This window comes from Trichosurus vulpecula, chromosome 3, assembly GCF_011100635.1.
Source record: "Trichosurus vulpecula isolate mTriVul1 chromosome 3, mTriVul1.pri, whole genome shotgun sequence".
Taxonomy (NCBI): Eukaryota; Metazoa; Chordata; class Mammalia; order Diprotodontia; family Phalangeridae; genus Trichosurus; species Trichosurus vulpecula.
Window position 1 is genome coordinate 198,184,237 of NC_050575.1, and position 17,840 is coordinate 198,202,076.

Below are 17,840 nucleotides of genomic sequence, written 5' to 3' on the forward strand. Positions count from 1 at the left end.
AATATTAATAGCACCTACCCCACAGGACTGTTGTGAGGATCAGAGGAGATGATATTTGCAGTGCTCAGCACGGTACTTGCTAGGAAGGCACTTACACGGTCGTTACCTTCAGCTTCCCTCTCTGAGGTGCTGTCTGAAACTACGTATCTTGATTCCAGCATGCTTTCCACTATACGACACCAAACTGCTTCTCAATCTTAAAGAACTATATAAAAGTGAGTGGTTATTAAAACTAGATTAGGTATGGGGGGAGAAGTCTTGTTCTAGAAGGCAATTTAGGGGAAGAGTGGAGGCAGAAAAATCCTAGGTGCAAAAATGACATTTTCCACTGGACACTTTATCCAGGTTGGTAAGCCCGATTCTCTATAGTCACAGTCATCCTTACAGACCCCAAAGACTGAAATGTCCAACTGTGTCCTCTCGCTTATGCCCCACGTGGGGCAGGGTACTGCCCATGTGCTGACAGGGTAAGTCAATGCTCAGAGACTGGAAAGAAGTTAAGAGCCCCTTGCAGTGGGCATGGGATGCTGCGATCTAAAACAGCTTCCAAATGCTGGACCCAGCCAGGGCTTCCTGATTGGCTCCAGATGATGTCATTCAGATGGCCAGCATCCCCAGTAAGGAGCCAGGGCCTTTACTTGCTCTGTGAATTCCTTTTCAAAGCAAGCACCTTCAAGCTCCCGGTCATGTTCCCCAGGTTAATGATTATACTTCTCAGGTAATAGTTAAAGTCAGTCTGACCTTAGGCCCCAAAACACCCATCAAGGTGTGATATTATCACACCAAAACAGCCACCTGGAAGGTATTATTGCTTAATGAGACAAGGTTTATTTCATAGCCTGAAGGCAGCAAATTAGAGGGTTTCCCCAAGCTTCAAGGGGCATCAAAGAGGTGTCAAGGGGGCATCAGAGGGGCCTCTGGTTCCTCCAGAACACCTGGAAGAACAAAATAAAAAGCCCCCGGGGGGGGACGACGACGACTAAATATTGAGAATTATAAAATTAGGTCACCTCTCCATTGTCTGTATGACCTAAAGTGACTTACAGGATAAAATCCCTTCTATTTGTTACAACATCCCCATACTTGAGCATGGAACGTGTCCCCCCCCCCCCCTTGCTAGTCCCATTGCTAGTCCAAACTCTTCTGACTGGCTTCCAAGGCCCTCTACAACCTGGCATATTATTTGATCTTAAAACACTTCCAAACAAACCTTATGCTCCTTAATGGCTGGTTACTCTACTGTCTTCCTTACTCGTATCTCTATGTCTCTGGTTAAGTGTCATCTCTGCCTAGAATTTCCTTCATCTTTCCCTCTCCCCATCTATGATAGCTCACATTTATTCAGTATTTTAACAGTTACAGAACACTTCCCTCACGACAACCCTATAAAGTAGTAAGTGCTAGCATTAATATTTCCATCTTACAGATGAGAAATCGGAAGCCCAGAGAGGGGATATAATTTAGCCATGATCACACAGCACTGACTATCAGAGTTGGGATTTGAACCCACAATTCTCCTGACTCCAAGTCCAATGTCCTTTCCACTAAACCATATGGCCTTTGTAAAGGCCCAATAGAGTCCTGATGACATTTGCACCTGTTCCCCCTAGGTAGGATGGTGGTTCTGAAAGCACTAATTCTGAAGGAAAACCTTTGGGCACACTTGAGGATCTGAGACAGAGAAGAGTAAGGCCAGGTCATCTGTTTTACCTCCAACCAAAACCAGAGGACTTGTGTTTTCTCAATGTCCCAAGAATTAAGCTGGCATTCACTGGACAAAGTAAGGGCTACTTCCCACTAGAACAGAACAAAAGAATCCATTAACAATCAACCCAAAGGATGAGACCAAGAAAAAAATCAATTCCTAGGGCCGAGACTCCTTCAGAACCGTTTTAAAATGATTCCCTGGTCCATGAGAACAAATGATAGTTAATCGTGTGGCTTGGCATAGGTAAGAGTGGGTGCCTACCAGCATCCCCAGAGTTAAAATTCTGGGAGGATGCAAGAGTGCTTGCATGGGGGCTACATGTCTAGAAGGGAGAGAGCAGGCTGTGTAAAATATTAATCAGGCACCGTTTTGAGCAGAGCTTGCAACAATTCTGAGCCAATCCCCTCTCTGCAGCCCAACAAGCTCAATGACATGACTCACAACTTCTGGAACTCATGCATTCTCTTGCCCTGAATGAACATGGAACAATTACAAAAGTTACTCATGGCAAGAGGATAGATGAGGAGGCCATGGTGGTACAGGGCAGGCTTGGAAAGTAAGGTTGTTTCTCACATTGTGATAATCATCATCATCATTTTACGTGGTGCTTTAAGGTTTTAAACATTCTGCACGTCTTAGTTATTTCATTGGATCCTCACAAGCCCGGGACGCAGGGGCTATTATTATTCTTATTTTGTTAATAAGGAAACTGAGACTGAGAGAAGTGGTAAGATTTGCCCAGGGTCACATACCTAGTGAATGTCCAAGACTAGATTTGAACTCGAGTCTTCTTAACTCCAAGCCCATCACTCATATCCCTTTCACCACAACCACACTGTCAGTTTCTCTATGGTAGGGACACCCACTATACTTGTATCCTGCTCAGATTAAACTCCCATAACACAAGCAAACAATGACCCTCCAACCACACAGATAGCAGCCCCTCTACCACATCAGATTGTCTTTGAGAGTTGATGTGGCCAAAAGAATTCATCACCCATGGTCAACCCAGCAACGAGTCTCTCTGCACTTAGCAAAGTTGGTCCTCAGGCAATAGACACACACTTCACCACTGAGCTCACCCCGGAAAACTTTCTGGTTCAATGGTCCTGGCCGAGCTTGGGGAAGATCTGCAAAGCATTTAAGATCAGAAAGGAAGCAAGTGATGGTGGAGAGCTGGCCTCATAGTCAAGAAGACCAGGATTCAAGTCTCGCCTCTGCCATATTTGATCTTAGTGTCCACTAGATAGAGTGCTAGAGCTGGAGTCAGGAAGACCCGAGTTCAAAACTTGCCACTAGCTAGCTATGTGACCTTGGGCATGTCACTTAGCCTCACCTAGGTTAACCTCTCCCCACCTGTAAAATGAGGATAATAACACCAGGTCGTTGTGAGGATAAAATGAGACGATGTATTAAAGCACCCTGCAAACCTCATGGACAGAGTTGTCTTCACTAGGAATTCCCATCCCAATGAGATCCGAGGTCTAGTCAAAGAATGAGGAGAAGGTGCAGGAAGAGGAGAAGGAAAGAAAGACAAGAAGGAAAAGGAGGATGAGAAGGAAAAGGAAGAAGATTAAGATGAGGAGGATGAGGAGGATGAAGAAGCAAAGACACAGTTAAGATGGGGCAACAGAAGATTTTCACGGAGGATATTAAAATTCCTACACTATCCATACACAAGTATCATATACAAATACATACAATATGTACATATATATTATATTTCTTTAAAATGCTTTATGTCTGTTGCCTTATTTGATCCTTACACGGTAAGTTTTATTCTCCTCATTTTATAGACAAAGACAAACGTGGCTCCTGGCAGTGAAATGACTCGCCTAATCAGGTTATTGAACCCAAGTCTTCAAATCCCAGGTGTGGGTAGAGCTCCTGTCCCATCACAGCTTTCCAGTCACTGGTTTGCCCTGAATGTTGCCATGGAAAGTACATGAAGAATAGCAGCCTGAAGACCTAGGTTCAAATCTCAGCTCTATCTGACACTTCCTAGTCTTCAACTCTGGGCCAGTTACTTCATCTCTCTTGGGCATCAAAGCCCCTTTAACTGGAAACTGGAGATAAGAACCTTTGTACTATCTACTTTTTAGGGCCCTTGTGAAACAATGTGGTATGGTTATTAAAGAGTCCTACTTCTTATACATCCTGGCTGGGTGACTCTGGGCAAGTCACTTAACCTCTTAGTGCCCCCAGGCAGCTCTCCAAGAAATAGAAGTTCACAGAAGGTACTGACCTGTACAAGTACAGAGAGTTTCCTGACTGGGGGGCTTCGTATATCAATAAAATTACAGATTATGTCTTTGTCTCTATCCATTTTTCAGAGTCATTCTGAAGAAACTGTTTAATAAACAGTAAAGCACTATAGAAATGCGAGGTATTATTAACAATGGGAATGTAAGGTGTTGGGGGAACAGAACAATAGCCTGGGTGAGCCAGCTTTTCACCTGGTATCCTGAGAAACACTCACCCGTAATGGACACATCATTATTTAGCTTCCCTTATCCAATCAGGTTCTCCCCAAATGTCTGTCCCCCTTAAAATGTCCACTGAATTGGCAACTGAAATCGCACCTTCAGGAATCCTCTGCCAGTCAACATACCACCCAACATTCAGAGTGGAACCAGTGGAAGTGGGGGTGGGCGGCTCAGGAGCAAGGAAGGGATAGTGACAGGAGGAGAGAACCTGGGTCCAGACACACAGCTAAATCCACTCCTCTCAGACCCTGTATTTTGTGTTAATACTTGCCATCTGCTCATGTTGCATTTTTACCACAGAGAGGGGAAGGGAGGAGGGAGGAGAGACAGAAAGAGAGAGTGAGAGAGGTGAGGGGAGAGAAGAGAAGGGAAGTAGATGACAGGGAGGAGAAGGAAAGAGAAAGGGGGAGGGGAAGACAGAAAGATACCATGGCTTTGCACTAGAGCTAAGTCTTGAAGGAAGTCCGTCATTCGAAGAGGGGGAGGGAGATAATCAGAGAAAGAAAGAAGGAGAGAGAGGAACAGAGGGAGAGGGAGGGAGGGAGAGAAGGGCAGAGGGAGGAAGAAAGAGAGAGAGGAAGGCAGGGAGAAAGAGAGAGGGGGAGAGGAAAGAGAGGGGGGGAGAGGGAAGATAGATATCATGGCTAAGTAAAGACACTAAAATCTCTCTCAGTCTTTGTGTTGCTGTCCTTGCTCTGGCTTCACCACCAGAGAACAAAACCAGAGCCAAATCATGCCTCCTCAGAATTGCCACTGAAGGGAAATTCTTCAGGAGGAAGGGAAAGGAAGAGAAGGCAAGGGGAGGCCTCCTCTGCACGTCTGATACTCTACCAGGCAAGAAATCTGCCTCAGGGAGCAGCTCAGTGCAGAGCTGGTGGGGGGAGGGGGGATAGAGGGAGGGAGGGAGGGAGGGAGAGGGGGAGGTGGAGGGAGGGAGAGAGAGAGAGAGAGAGAGAGAGAGAGAGAGAGAGAGAGAGAGAGAGAGAGGAAGATAGAGAGAGAGAGTTCGCCAGTGAATGTGTGTATATATGTGTGTGTGTGTGTGTGTGTGTGTGTGCTGGGGTGGAGATGGGAGGGGGTGGGGGTTCTAATGGGGAGGAGACTCAGCGGCTGGCAGCTGCGACTCCTACAGGCAGAGATAGGGGACAGCATCCTCTCCCACATCCTCCATTACATCACAGACGGAAAAGCTGCCCCAACCACAGAAAAAGAAAGGCCTGGAACCTTCCTTCTGGTGCCCGGGGCCAGGCCTGCCCAACTGGATCATATCAATAAAGAATTATGGGGGAGAGGATTCAGGACCAGGCTTGAACGAATCATTTTTAAATCAAATTAAAGTTGGGTGGTGCAGTGGACAAAGCTCTGGCCTGGGAATCAAGAGGACTGGATCTTGATGTGATACTTCTGTCATGCATTTTTGAGGTGACCTTGGGAAAGTCACTTCCCTCTCTGAATCTCATTTTCTTCCTCAATAAAAATGGCTGGGGGTAGACTGTAGGGTTAGACGCTCTGTAATATCTCTCTAACTTTCTAAGTTCCTCCTAAATGCTGACAAGTTCTAAGGCCACTCCAGTTCTGACATTTTCTGTTCTAAGATCCCTTCCAGTGCTGAGATTTTATGCTTTTGGGTCCTTACAACTCCAATATTCTCTTTTCCTCCCAATTCTGACATTTTATGTTCCATTCCAATGCTAACATTCTATGTTTTAAGATCCCTTCCTGATTTAACATTCTATGTTCCTTCCAGTTCTGACATTTTATGTTCTAAGAATCCTTCTACCTTCAACACTCGATGTTCTGTTATTGTATGACCTTCTCCAAACCCCTTTCCCAAAGTATTTGAGGGAAGTTGAAGGATTATAATAAGTATTACTCCCTTTCATCTGAAAAACAGGTCAAGCTTCATGGAATACTGAGTCTCCAAAGCCTATTTTTACATACTTCGAGAGGTCAATTGGTTTTCAGACCTAGCTTGGGTCTTCTTTGGGAAGCAGGACAGGGACTTTGCCAAGAGAGAGCCAATCCCAAGGTGGTCTCTGAACCTGGGACCAGGTTTTCCAACTATGCCTCCAGGTGCCCCTTTCCCCAGAGGCCCAAGGCTTTACACACCCCACAGTTCTCTCCTGTGCAAAATCTGCTTGTGCAACTCTGGAAGCCTAGTGTTGGGACTTGGCCCAAAGTGGTTTTGTTATTAGCCAAAGAGTCATCCTTGGAAAGAGCTGTGCTCTTAACCATTGGAAAAATTAATCAAAATGACACCTCGTGAACAAGATGTTTTGGCTCACTGGAAAACAAACAGCGGTTTACAACAAATTAGCAAGGTTCACTCTGTGCTTCTGGGCAAAAAGGCAACTTAGAGCATTCTGAATACTATTCTTGGGGCCTTTACTAGACTGGGACTGGTTCTTGGCAAATAGGAAAACTATCCAAGACAACTGTGTCCCTTGGTCTCCCTCTCCTGCATTTCGAAGGGCCCCAAGGCCTAGGGAGCAAGCTGAGATGTCTCCAGTTCATTTTTACACTTTCCTGCTCCTGCCGCCTGCCCTGATAATGTGTTGCAGATGTGAGGCTCTTTCTTCCTTTGTATGAAGTTGCTGGGCCAGACTCCTTCAGAGCAACTTTGCTCCCTCTTAAGTTTGTGTCCTCTGGGCTAGGTGCCCTCCTAGGTGCCTTTGGTATGATATTTAGCAAGACCACCTCCCCACCTCCTCTGCTATCTCCCCCCACCTCCACAGCGAGTGGAGAAAGGAACTTGGATGGCTGACAATTTCTCCCTAGTTGTGAGAAATCAGTTCTAAATAACCAGTCCTAGAACTATGGAAGGAACAAAATATGTCCAGAGTCCACCAGGACACTCTCTCTCTTTGTCTCAGTTTTTCTCTCTTCCTCATATTCCTTCAAGTTTCAAAGTGAAGTCTTATGTCCAGAAGCCCCAGCCTCATCCTCCAGCAAGGATCCTATGGTTAACCCAATCTGACGCCTCTGCGAGTAACTCAACTTCTGGCTTCAGCCGTAATGGAGTGTTCATTTCACCAACCCTACGAACCTTAGATGGTTCCAGGGTACCAGGTACCCAAAACCATATGGGAAAAGTATTTCTGATAACTCCATGGAAGGGAATTATTCCTAAATACCCAAGCCTCTCCTTTCTTCCAAAATCCACCCCCTGCATTCATTAATTGCACAAACATATATGAAGCACCTTCTACATTCCAAGAACTGTATTAGGCACTGGGGATAGAGACAAAAATGAGGAACTTACATTAACAGAGGAAATAACTGAACAGTAATATGTTATATAAAATACTTAGAGTAAAAATAAAGAAGTTGGGGGAGGGGCTCTACTAATAAAAACTCATACTGACATGAGCTTTACACTTTTCCAAATGCACTTTTCCAAATGTTTTCACCCGCATGATCATATTGGTCCTCTGTCATAATCCTTTGAAGTAGGCAGGGCATGGATTACTATATCCATTTAACAGGAGAGGAGTTAGAAGTGGTCACGTAGTTAAAAAGTGGTAATCAGGACTTGAGCCTAGATCTCCTGAGTTAGTCACAGAATTTTTGAGCTAAAAGGGCCTTTCAAGATCATCTAGTTCATTCCTACCTCTTTTCTCAGGTGAGGACATTGAGGTACATGGAAGGGAGGTGATTGTTCAGGGTCATCCAGCTGGTAAGTGTCAGAACCAGGAGTAAAACCTGGCTCTTCTGATTTATATTACAGGGTGTTATCAGCCATGCCGCCCCCCGCCAGGGGTCTTGTCTGTAGGAATATCCATCACCCCCAAACCCACCTTTTCACATACCTAGCGCAAAGTTATTTCTGTAGTAAATAAGGAGAAAAGGCCTTGTGAGAGGGGGACTTACTTCTTCTTGGTTCTGTTACAAGCTTGCTATATGACCTTTGCCAGATCACTCACCCTCAGTGATGAGTTGGCTGATTTTAGAAAAACATGGAAAGACTTGCTTGACATAATGAAGACTGAGCATTGGACATCGAGACAGCAATATTGAACAACTAAGTCATTTTGAATATTATAAATACTAAAATCAACTACAAGGGACCCATAAAGATGCTATGAACATCCAGAGAAAGAACTGATAAACAGAAGTATGTATAGTATGGTTTTACATATATACACATATTTGTGTCTAATGGTTGGGTGGGGAGAGAGGGAGAAAAAAATTAGAGAGCTCACAGTGAGAAGAAAAGAAAACTTCAAAGGGAGCACAGAAAAGTAGGGTAGCTCTTAAATGATGCATAATATTTATTACATAGTTTTTCAAAAAAGTAAACAGTGTGAAATGGAAATTCATAGTTTTATATTGAATCTTCTATGTTGTGCTTTGTACATGGAAATGTTCTTTTTTTTTTTTTGGTCTTCTTATATTTAAATTCAAAATGAATTTTTAAAAGGGAAAAAAATCACTTACCCTCTGTCTGCCTCCATTAATTTTTTTTCTTTTTTAGTTCAACCTGTAATGTCATTGGTATAAGGGATTTCAAGCAAGAAAATTCCCTCTACCCACACAGATCAGCAACTGTTCTGTAACTCCTAGTCTTAGTGAGGTTAGGCCAGGGCACTGAGAGGACTTGCTCAGGATGACCGCCAGTGCATGCCACAGACGGGACTTAAATGGAGGTCCTTCTTACCCCAAGGCCAGACCGCCAATCCTCTGTCTTAACAAACCATTTCCTTCAATCCACCTCCATATGTAAAGTGAACTGGGATATAGTGACAGGAAGTTGTAATGGCGTGAGAAAGATTATGGCTTGCCCAGGTTAGATAGTCAGGAAAGAATCCTTTTCTCCTCAGAAGCCTTAGAATCTGAAGAGACCTTAGAACACAGACTGTGCAAGCTGAGGGGGCCCTTAGGCCATAGGATGCTGAAGCCCCGACTCGAACCACAATAGAATGGGAGCTCCTAGAAGGCAGGGACTGCTCCACTGCTGTTTTCATATTCCTAGAGCTAAACACAATAGCTTTCACATAGTAGGAAATCGATTTGTGTTTAATTCGATTGTACACAGAACACAGAATGTTAGCACTGAACCAGAGAGGTCACTTAGTACAACCACCTGATAGAGAGCCCCAGAGGGGAAGGTCACAGCATCGGCCTACAGCCAGCCCTCATAAAACCCAGCTCTTCTGACTTTGAATCTAGTGTTCCTTTCGATATACTGTGTTTCCCTTCACACACACACATGCACGCACAGACACAGACACACACACACGCACATACACACACATATACATACACTAGATATAATCATTGTTGATGTGAGAGCAGGGATAGGGTAGGATGAGGGAGGGAGGAGGGATCTACACTGCTTCCTGAGACTGAAGGTGGTGACTGCTCACTGCAGCTGCTACCACATACAACAGAAGGCCAACAAACTGGCCAATCCTCCTCCAGCCTCCTGGAGGCCCCACAAAGAGGTTCCCTAGCCCCTCCCCCACTTCTAGAAGCCCAGGCCCTGAGACTGTCCTGGTGCCAGCTGTACTGGACTACACCTCCTGGGCTGGTTTTGGGGGAGGGGAGAGGAGGAGAGGAGAAGAGATCCAGAAATGGTGTGGCTAACCCCAGACATTAATTCAAAGGCAGCTGGGGCCCAGCCCAGGGGCTGTCAGAGCTGTCAATCCCCTTCCCTCTCCTCACCAGGTTGGGGGAGGGGGTAATCTTCAAAGACAAGGAGGGATGAGGGAAGGAGAACTAAGTTCAGCAACAGAAAGGACTGACTGGAGCGGTGAGATGGAATCGAGAAAGAAGTCAAAACTTCCGGGGATAGAAGAGAGAAGAGAAGGTGGTTGGTCCTCGAGGTGGGCTCTCCAAAACAGCCAAGCCAGTCTTCCTAGGAAGTTTTCAGCTAAGGTTGGCAAATCGAGTGAGATCCAGGCCTGGGTCCTCCCATATGTTTGACAGAGACTCTGATCTTCCTGGGGCCTTCTTTCCCCCTTTCAGTGTTTACTAGATCTAGGGCAAAAAGAGTCAAGAGGAGGAAGAGCAATCAAGGGCACGAGTCTGGGTAGTTTACTTTGGCTTATTCCCTTTTCCTGGGTAAAGCATTTGGAGTTGGGAGAGAGAGGAAAGTCCAAAGTAGATTTCACCCGTCAAAGTCAGCGGCTGATACTAGACCCAACCCACCTAGCTGAGGTCAGACCACCTTCTCTAAGGGGGAATGGTTACCTCTGGGGCCTGCTTAGGGGCAAGACAATGAGGGAGAATGGATTCAAAATAAAACAAAAAGCTGAGTTATGGGATTCAGAGAGAAAATGAAGTAGAGAAAGAGAGAAAAGAGACCATTAGGGATTTCTCTCTCTCTCTCTCTCATAGGGCCCATCCTGGCTCTGATGCTTCCTTGGTGACTGTAATCATGATCACCAAGAAAGGCCTCTCATGTAGGCCAAGATTAACACTTCTTGCTAGACTGTACTCACAGGTGACTCACCGGCTACTGGCAGGGATACATTTCCCAGGACAAGTTACTACAGGCAACGTCTACAAGCTTCATGCTGCTGTGGGAAAGCAGGGTCCAAGAAGGATTCAGAGTCCCAACAGCAGGAGCTCCCACCACCATCAGGCTACCTGAAGGTCATCACAAGGCACTGGACCTCCATCTTACCTTTGGTATCCATAGACATTCAAGAGGGTTGGAAAGCAACAACCACTTATAGAATTCCTCTCCCTTCTTGGTGATGCAATCAAAGAGCTGCTGGCCTCGGTTTGCTTATTTCTTCAACAAATATTTGCTGAAAGAAGTGGAAACTAAGGGGGTTCCCATCAATTGGGGAAGAACTGAACAGATGATGGCACATGAATACCATGGGTTAAGGGACAATATTCTTTATTGTACCTTAAGAAATGATGACAGGGACCATTTTCAGAGAAATGCAGAGATTTATATGACCTGATTCAGAGTGAAGTGAGGAGAACCAGGAGCACAGTTTACAATAATATCAACAACATTGTAAAGAAAAACAACTTTGAAAGTCTTAAGATTTCCTATAAATGCAATGACTCCAGAAGTCCTATAACGGAGCATACTACCCACCCCACGACTGAAAGCTGCTGCATAAGCACTTATTAAGTACTTCCTATGTACCAGGCACTGTGCTAAGTGCTGGGGATACAAAGAAAGGCCAAAGCCAATCTCTGCTCTCGAGGAGCTCACAGCCCAATGGGTGAGACAACAAGCTCATTTTATTTGGTATTTTTTTAAGTTCAGATAAAAAGCTAGGTGGTGAAATAGTGAAGACAGAGCAGTGGGCCTGGAGTCAGGAAGACTCAATCCTCAGACACTCACTAGCTGTGTTACCCTGCTGTTTGCCTCAGTTTCCTAAATTGTAAAGTAGGGGTTATAATAGAACTTGTCTCCTGGGGTGGTTGTGAGGATCCAGCGTGATACTTGTAAAGCACTCAGCACACTGTCTGGCACACAGTAGATGTTTACTAAATGCTTTTTTTCTTCTTTTATTCATACTACTGTCTAGTCCACATATCTCCTTCTTATCCATAAGATTAGCATGAGAAGTGAGCAAATGCTTTGTTGACATGTAACCAAGTTGTGATCATATGGCACTAGCCTGATCTACCAGTCTAGTTACTCTCTCAAAAAAGAAACTGAGGTTAGTTTCTTATGATCTTTTCTAGATGAAATCATTCTGGCCCTCAGTGGTGACTGATCTCTCTTCTACGTTTCTCCATACCATTTATTTAATACTATGCTCTTAAATCTTCCCAGGAATAAGCCAAGGACAGTGCCTGGCACATAGTGCACAACCTATAAATGTTGGTTGTTGTTAAAAACTCCCATGTGCAAGGAGATACTGTACCAACACTAAAGGAATTACAAAGGTCTTGCTCCCCCAGCAGTGGACAATGTAGTTGGAGAGTTAAGAGAGCTGAGTGGTACAGGGACATTGTACTGGATTTATAATCAGGAAGACCTGAGTTCAAATCCTACCTCAGGTAATTATTAGCTGTATGACACTGGACAAGTGACCTAACCTCTCTGTGCCACAGTTTCCTCACCTGGAGTTAGGGGGTTAGATTGAATGGCCTCTGAGGTCCCTATTAGCTCTAACTCTATGATCCTATGAACTACAACACCTAATTGTATATGATTAAGTTGCTATGAGACAATCACACATTAGAATTGGTAAAGACCTTGGAGAACATCTTGGATCCACGATCCTTCTTGTACAGAGGAAGAAATTGAAACACAAAGAGTTTTTAGATAATTTGACCCAAAGTTATATGGTGAGTCAGGGGTAGGGCTGAGATTTGAACTCAGGTTTCTTCAACTGAAGTGGAGTTCTAAAGAACATTAACAGGCAGCCCATATGATGGAGATGATGGTGAGGGAAGCCTGGGATCTGTGTGGGTGGAGAGATCAGTCATGTCTTTGAATTCACAGATCTAGCAGGTACCAAAACATTGCCAAGGGCATTGCCATTTATGCGACCACTGCTGTCTCATTATCATAGACTAAACCATAGCAACGCAGACTGGGAGAGTGGGAAGGGACCTCGTAACATGACACATTGAATGTTGGAGAGTATCTGAAGGGAATCTAAGAAATCATCTAATTCCTGTGGTGAGACTGAAGTGTGGGAACTGACTTGCCCAAGGTCACTCGACTTGTTCATTAGTGGCAAAGCTAGAACTAAATCCTTAGATTACCAGGGCCAAAGGGGTTTTGAATGATGCCAGTATCCAGGCTGGTGAGGAAATAAACCAGCTGAACTATAGCACTGGAAAGCCCTTTCTCTCCATTTCTATGGTATGCTAGGCATGGTCACATTTTCCACCCCACACCCTGTCAGGAGGAGAAGGTGGGATACTCACATTTCCGAAGGCAGGCAAACTGGTTGACTGTAACCACTTTCGAATGGTGTGAGGGAATGTTCCATAATCCTTCTCGGCCTGAAGCACTTGTGCCTCCAAGAAGGAGACATGGTGTCCCACCATCTTCACAAATGCCTTGGGGGAAGGGTTTTTTTTGGGGGGGTGGGGGTAAGAGAGTGGAAGGGAACATGGGTAGAGACGAAGAAAACAAAACCAGGAGAAAAGCTTAGACACATCTGCCTTGGATTTGAACACATTCCTGGCTGCAGCTCCACGGCCCAGAGCAAGACGTCAAAACCCTTAATTACTACCACAAGTCTTCCCTCAGCAGCTCAGGTTTCATGCAATGCCCCATAGCCATCCCCGGGAGGACATGACAGAAGGACTAGTTCCTGGGGATCCCAGGGTCCAAGTGGACACACTTCAGACTATATAAGGCTGCTACTCTGGTGTTGATTTGCTGTGTGGCTTCAGCAAAAGTTCCTTAATATCTCTGGGCTTCAGTTGCTCCAAATGCCATAAAATGGAGGAAATTAGTAAGCATGGTACAGTGGAAAAGGGAGCATTAGGTATAGAATCCAAAGACTTGGATTCAAATCCCGGTTCACTAAGCTATTTCCTATATGACTTCATGTAAGCCATTTAATCTCTCTAGGCTTCAGGTTTCTCCTTCTAGGAGGAAAAAGTTGGACTAGATGATCTCTAGGGTAAAAAATACTGTCCTATGGAACTTTTCCCATTTCCCAGGGCTGGGAATGAATGAGATCAGATCTTCAAAGCTCCTTGGCCAAAAGGCATTAGAGAAATTCAAGATGGGATTATTAGCATAATTCTTCAGGTGCTCAAGCAGATGTGATTTCTCAACAATAGCTTTATCACAGCCTGAGAAGCCAATCTACTCTTTGGGGGGAGGGAAGAAAAAGAATGGAGAGGGCGAAGGAGTTCAGGGTCCACTTGGCAATTGTATAAACAAGGACCAGAAAGTCCCTACTAACAAGGGCATTGTCTCTTTCTCTTCACCCTTTCTGAATCACTTCACATGGTATCAAAGAGTAGGAGAGTCTGTCTCTCTCTCTTCCTCATGCTCTGCATCCTGCAAACAGCTCCTCTCACATTAATACCATTCTGGTAGGAAGTGTGAGGCGCTGCACTGGAATGTAATCATTCCAAGGCCTGAGCTGCCTTTGAAATGCCAATAACTGCCTCATGGCAAAACCACAGCAGGAAGAGAGAAACCTGCAAGGCCCAACCTACTCTGGCCTCATGGGCCAGACATAAGTTTCAGTCAACACCCATAGGGTTGTTTTTGTTTTGTTTTGAAGTATATCTGCTAAGCTTCTTTTCTCCCTCCCCCCAGCTCACCCAAGGTCTGGTGGGGACACAGCCTAGAAACTGCCTCAGACCTCAAAAGGCAGAAGAGTTCATAGGATTTAGAACTTGGAAAGGACCTTACAGCTCCTTCTTATTGTACAGAAGAGAATCAGAGAGAGGAAGTGATGCTCAAATAGCAAGTGGCAGAGTCCTCTGGCTCCAAAGTCAGTGCTTTAATTGTGACTAGAAGGCATCCAGACCGGGCTCCTCTATACACAGAACGGCCCTCGTCTCCTTGGGACCCTGGGTAGGCAGGATGATATATTGAGGATGATATGATAACAACAATTCACATCTACAGAACTTCTGGGTGTATAAAGCACGGAGACAGGCCATTCCAACAACATTACCCTCATTCTATAAATGAGGAAACTGAAGCAAACCAGGTTCCTTCTCTTGGGCCTCCATTTCCTCATCTGTAAAATGAGAAGGTTGGTCGAGATGACCTATGTTGTCCTTTCCAGCTCTGTATCAATGATCCCATGATCCCTAAGCTCACCTATGGGGCTGGAGGTCAAAGCCAGGATCCGACCCTCCACTTCCTACCCTTTCTGCCATGCCATACTCCTCAATGCCAGGCTGGCTCCTGCCAGGCTCACCCTCAGCTCTTCCACCTCCATCTTCTCTTCAGTTGAGCAGGAAATCCTAAGCCTTCCAACGCTAGTTCTCTTTTCTTTGTGTCCCCTCTCCCCACAATCCCACCCAAAGCCTTGCTCCTGAGTTAGAGCTGAGGTCCCTGCTGGGGAAAGGCAGGGAAGAGATGGGGTTTGGTATTGCTCTATTAGGGAAAACTGGAGAACTTTATAGGAACAAAAACCCCTTAAATTATTTAAATATAGTCAATTGAATTACTGTAAATGAGGAAACTGAGACAAGAGCTGAGGCAATTTTCCGAAAGTCATATAGCTAGTGTCAATGCTAGGATTGGAACCTAGGACTCCTGACTTGATGGTCTGTGAGGGCCCTTCAAGCTATAAACCTATGACCCTATGACTCCAAGTCGAATGTTCTTTCTGTCTGCACTGTCATCTACACTGACTACACTAACTCCACTGTCTATACTGACTACACTGTATATACTGACTATACTGTCTCTCAAAGTGAACCCCATGAACATACAAGAGGTGAATGGGGGAAGGAGGTAGCCAGAAGACACATAGCACTAGTCCCAGATGCTGTTCTACTTGTCTGGGAGCATTCAAATCAAATCCATCTCAGAGCAGGTTGGCAACAGATGTTAAACTAATTGCCTCAAGTAGCAGCCCAGCTACTGCCAGGAACAATTTACACGTGTTTAGTGTCCAGAGAATCTCAAAGCACTTTATAGAACCCTGACAAGGAAGCCTTGATGGCATGTAGCCATAGAAATGGGTTCAATGGTCACTGGCTTCCCAACTGGACCCCCTTCCTCCTCAGGGGCTGGCCCTCACATCATGGGGCACCTAAACATTAGTTGATTTCCCCATCTCCAAGGAGTCCTATCACTGTATCTGGGAGAATCCCATCCTATCGCCTCTCTACATTCAAGGCAGTAAGGCTGTGATAAATATCCCAGGTTAACTCTGGTGTTGGTTCAGTGAGGTAGTGGACTTGTAGAAAAAGCAGCTATTTCAGAGCTCAGAGACTTGGGTTCAAATACCAATTCAGATTCTTCATGGCTGGGTAACCATGGGTAAATCATTTAACCTCTCTGAGACTTGGTTTCCTCCTCTGTTAAATAGAAGCGATAATATTTAATACTTAACTCAGGGAACTACTGTGAGAAAATCACTTTGTAAATCTGAATGGGCTATAGAAATGTGAGTTATTCTGATTTAGTATGGGGGGGGTGTCGGGCCTCCACTAAATAAGGAGAACTCTGATGATCTCATTGTGGTTCAGAGGTGACCCTGCTTCTTGACAGCTGTTCCAAGTTCCAATACAAGTTCCAGCATGTTCTACCATGTTGGAAAGCCTTTGAGGAAGGATGTGGTGACAGAATACAGGTCTATCACCTAAAGACAAGCTTAGCATAAGTTGGAAATCAGATTGTTTTCAGGCTTTCAAAATTCTTGAACATAGCAGTCCTGTAAGCACATCAACTAAGCTTTGTAGGAGTTACAATCTGGGTCAGTGCATGGAGCATGTATCATGAAGAACTAATAGATGTTTGAAGTATTTAAAGTAATTTGGATGTGGACAGGATTCAAGAGGGGCAGGGAGTTTTGTAAGCCAAGTCCAGGCTCCTGGAACTGTGGGCAAGATCACCTTACCAAAAAAAAAGGCTTTATTATTGGTTCCATATAAAATCACATAGACCACAAGGATTTTACCATGTTGGAATTATGAGACAGGATTCAGGAAGTAGGGTACAGGCCAAGGTCAAGAATCAAGCATCAATCAGGCAGGATCAGACAGGCTAGGGCTGATGACCTCTGTGGGCCCCCTGCCTATGCTCAGACTTGCCTTAGCTCATTCCTAGACCTCAGGGAAGGGGTTAAGACAGGAACCTTTTCCTCTCTCCAATGGAACGGACAAAATGGTCCAAGCTAGTCCAGGGAACAGTGCATAAAAGTCAGTTTCATCCAAACTGGGAACATCATTCCATGCAAAGGGAATAAGGACAGGATTTTTGTTTTAGGGCTAGAAAAAGTCAGACAGAGAATAGGAAGAAGCAGCTATAGACCTTTGCTTTTCTCTCTTCAAAAAATTCATTAACCAAAATTAAAATCAATCACTATTCTAATGTCAACCTTTTTTTAAAAAAAAATAATATCCACTCCTGGCTCTCAGTTGACCCTACTTCCTAAGGTATATCTGGTTCATGCTTACAGACTCTTTTGCAGGAGGTCCAAAAGACAGGAATAGTAATTATCAGAGGGTTTGTAAAAAGATACATACACTAATCATATGCATTGTTGGTGGAGTTGTGAATTGGAACAACTGGAAAGCAGTTTGGAATTATGCAAAGAAAGTAACTAAAATGTGCATCCCCTTTGACCCAGAGATTCCACCATGAGGCATATACTCCCAAGGAGCTAATTGACAAAAAGAAAGACCCCATGAACACCAAATGTTTTTAACAACACTTTTTTAGCAGAGAACTGGAAACAAAATAGATGTCCATTGATTGGTGAATGGCTAAACAAACTGTGGTAAGTGAATGTAATCTTTAAGATACATTTAAAAAAAGAAATGATAAATATAATGACTACAAAACATGAAAAGACCTATGTGAACTGACACCAAATGAAGTAAGCAGAGTCAGGAAAACAATACACACAACTGTGACAGTGTAAATGTAAAGAATGACAGTCACAAAAGTTGGAACTGGATGTTGCAAAATTATAAAGAATGAGTATGGTTCCGAAGAAGATACATGAGAAAACATCTCTCACTCTGCTCCTTTGCAGAGATGATACATTTAGCTGTGGGGAGAATTG

At 44.5% G+C, this 17,840-nt stretch overlaps 1 protein-coding gene across 1 annotated transcript in view; it reads right to left on the minus strand.

Moving 5' to 3' along the window:
* Positions 1-17,840, minus strand: part of BCAS4 (breast carcinoma amplified sequence 4) — a 60,600-nt gene that overhangs the window by 15,192 nt on the left and 27,568 nt on the right. The window contains exon 4 of the mRNA XM_036752774.1: positions 13,048-13,182. Within this exon, the coding sequence (XP_036608669.1) occupies positions 13,048-13,182 (135 nt within the window). The remainder of the gene's footprint in view (positions 1-13,047; positions 13,183-17,840) is intronic.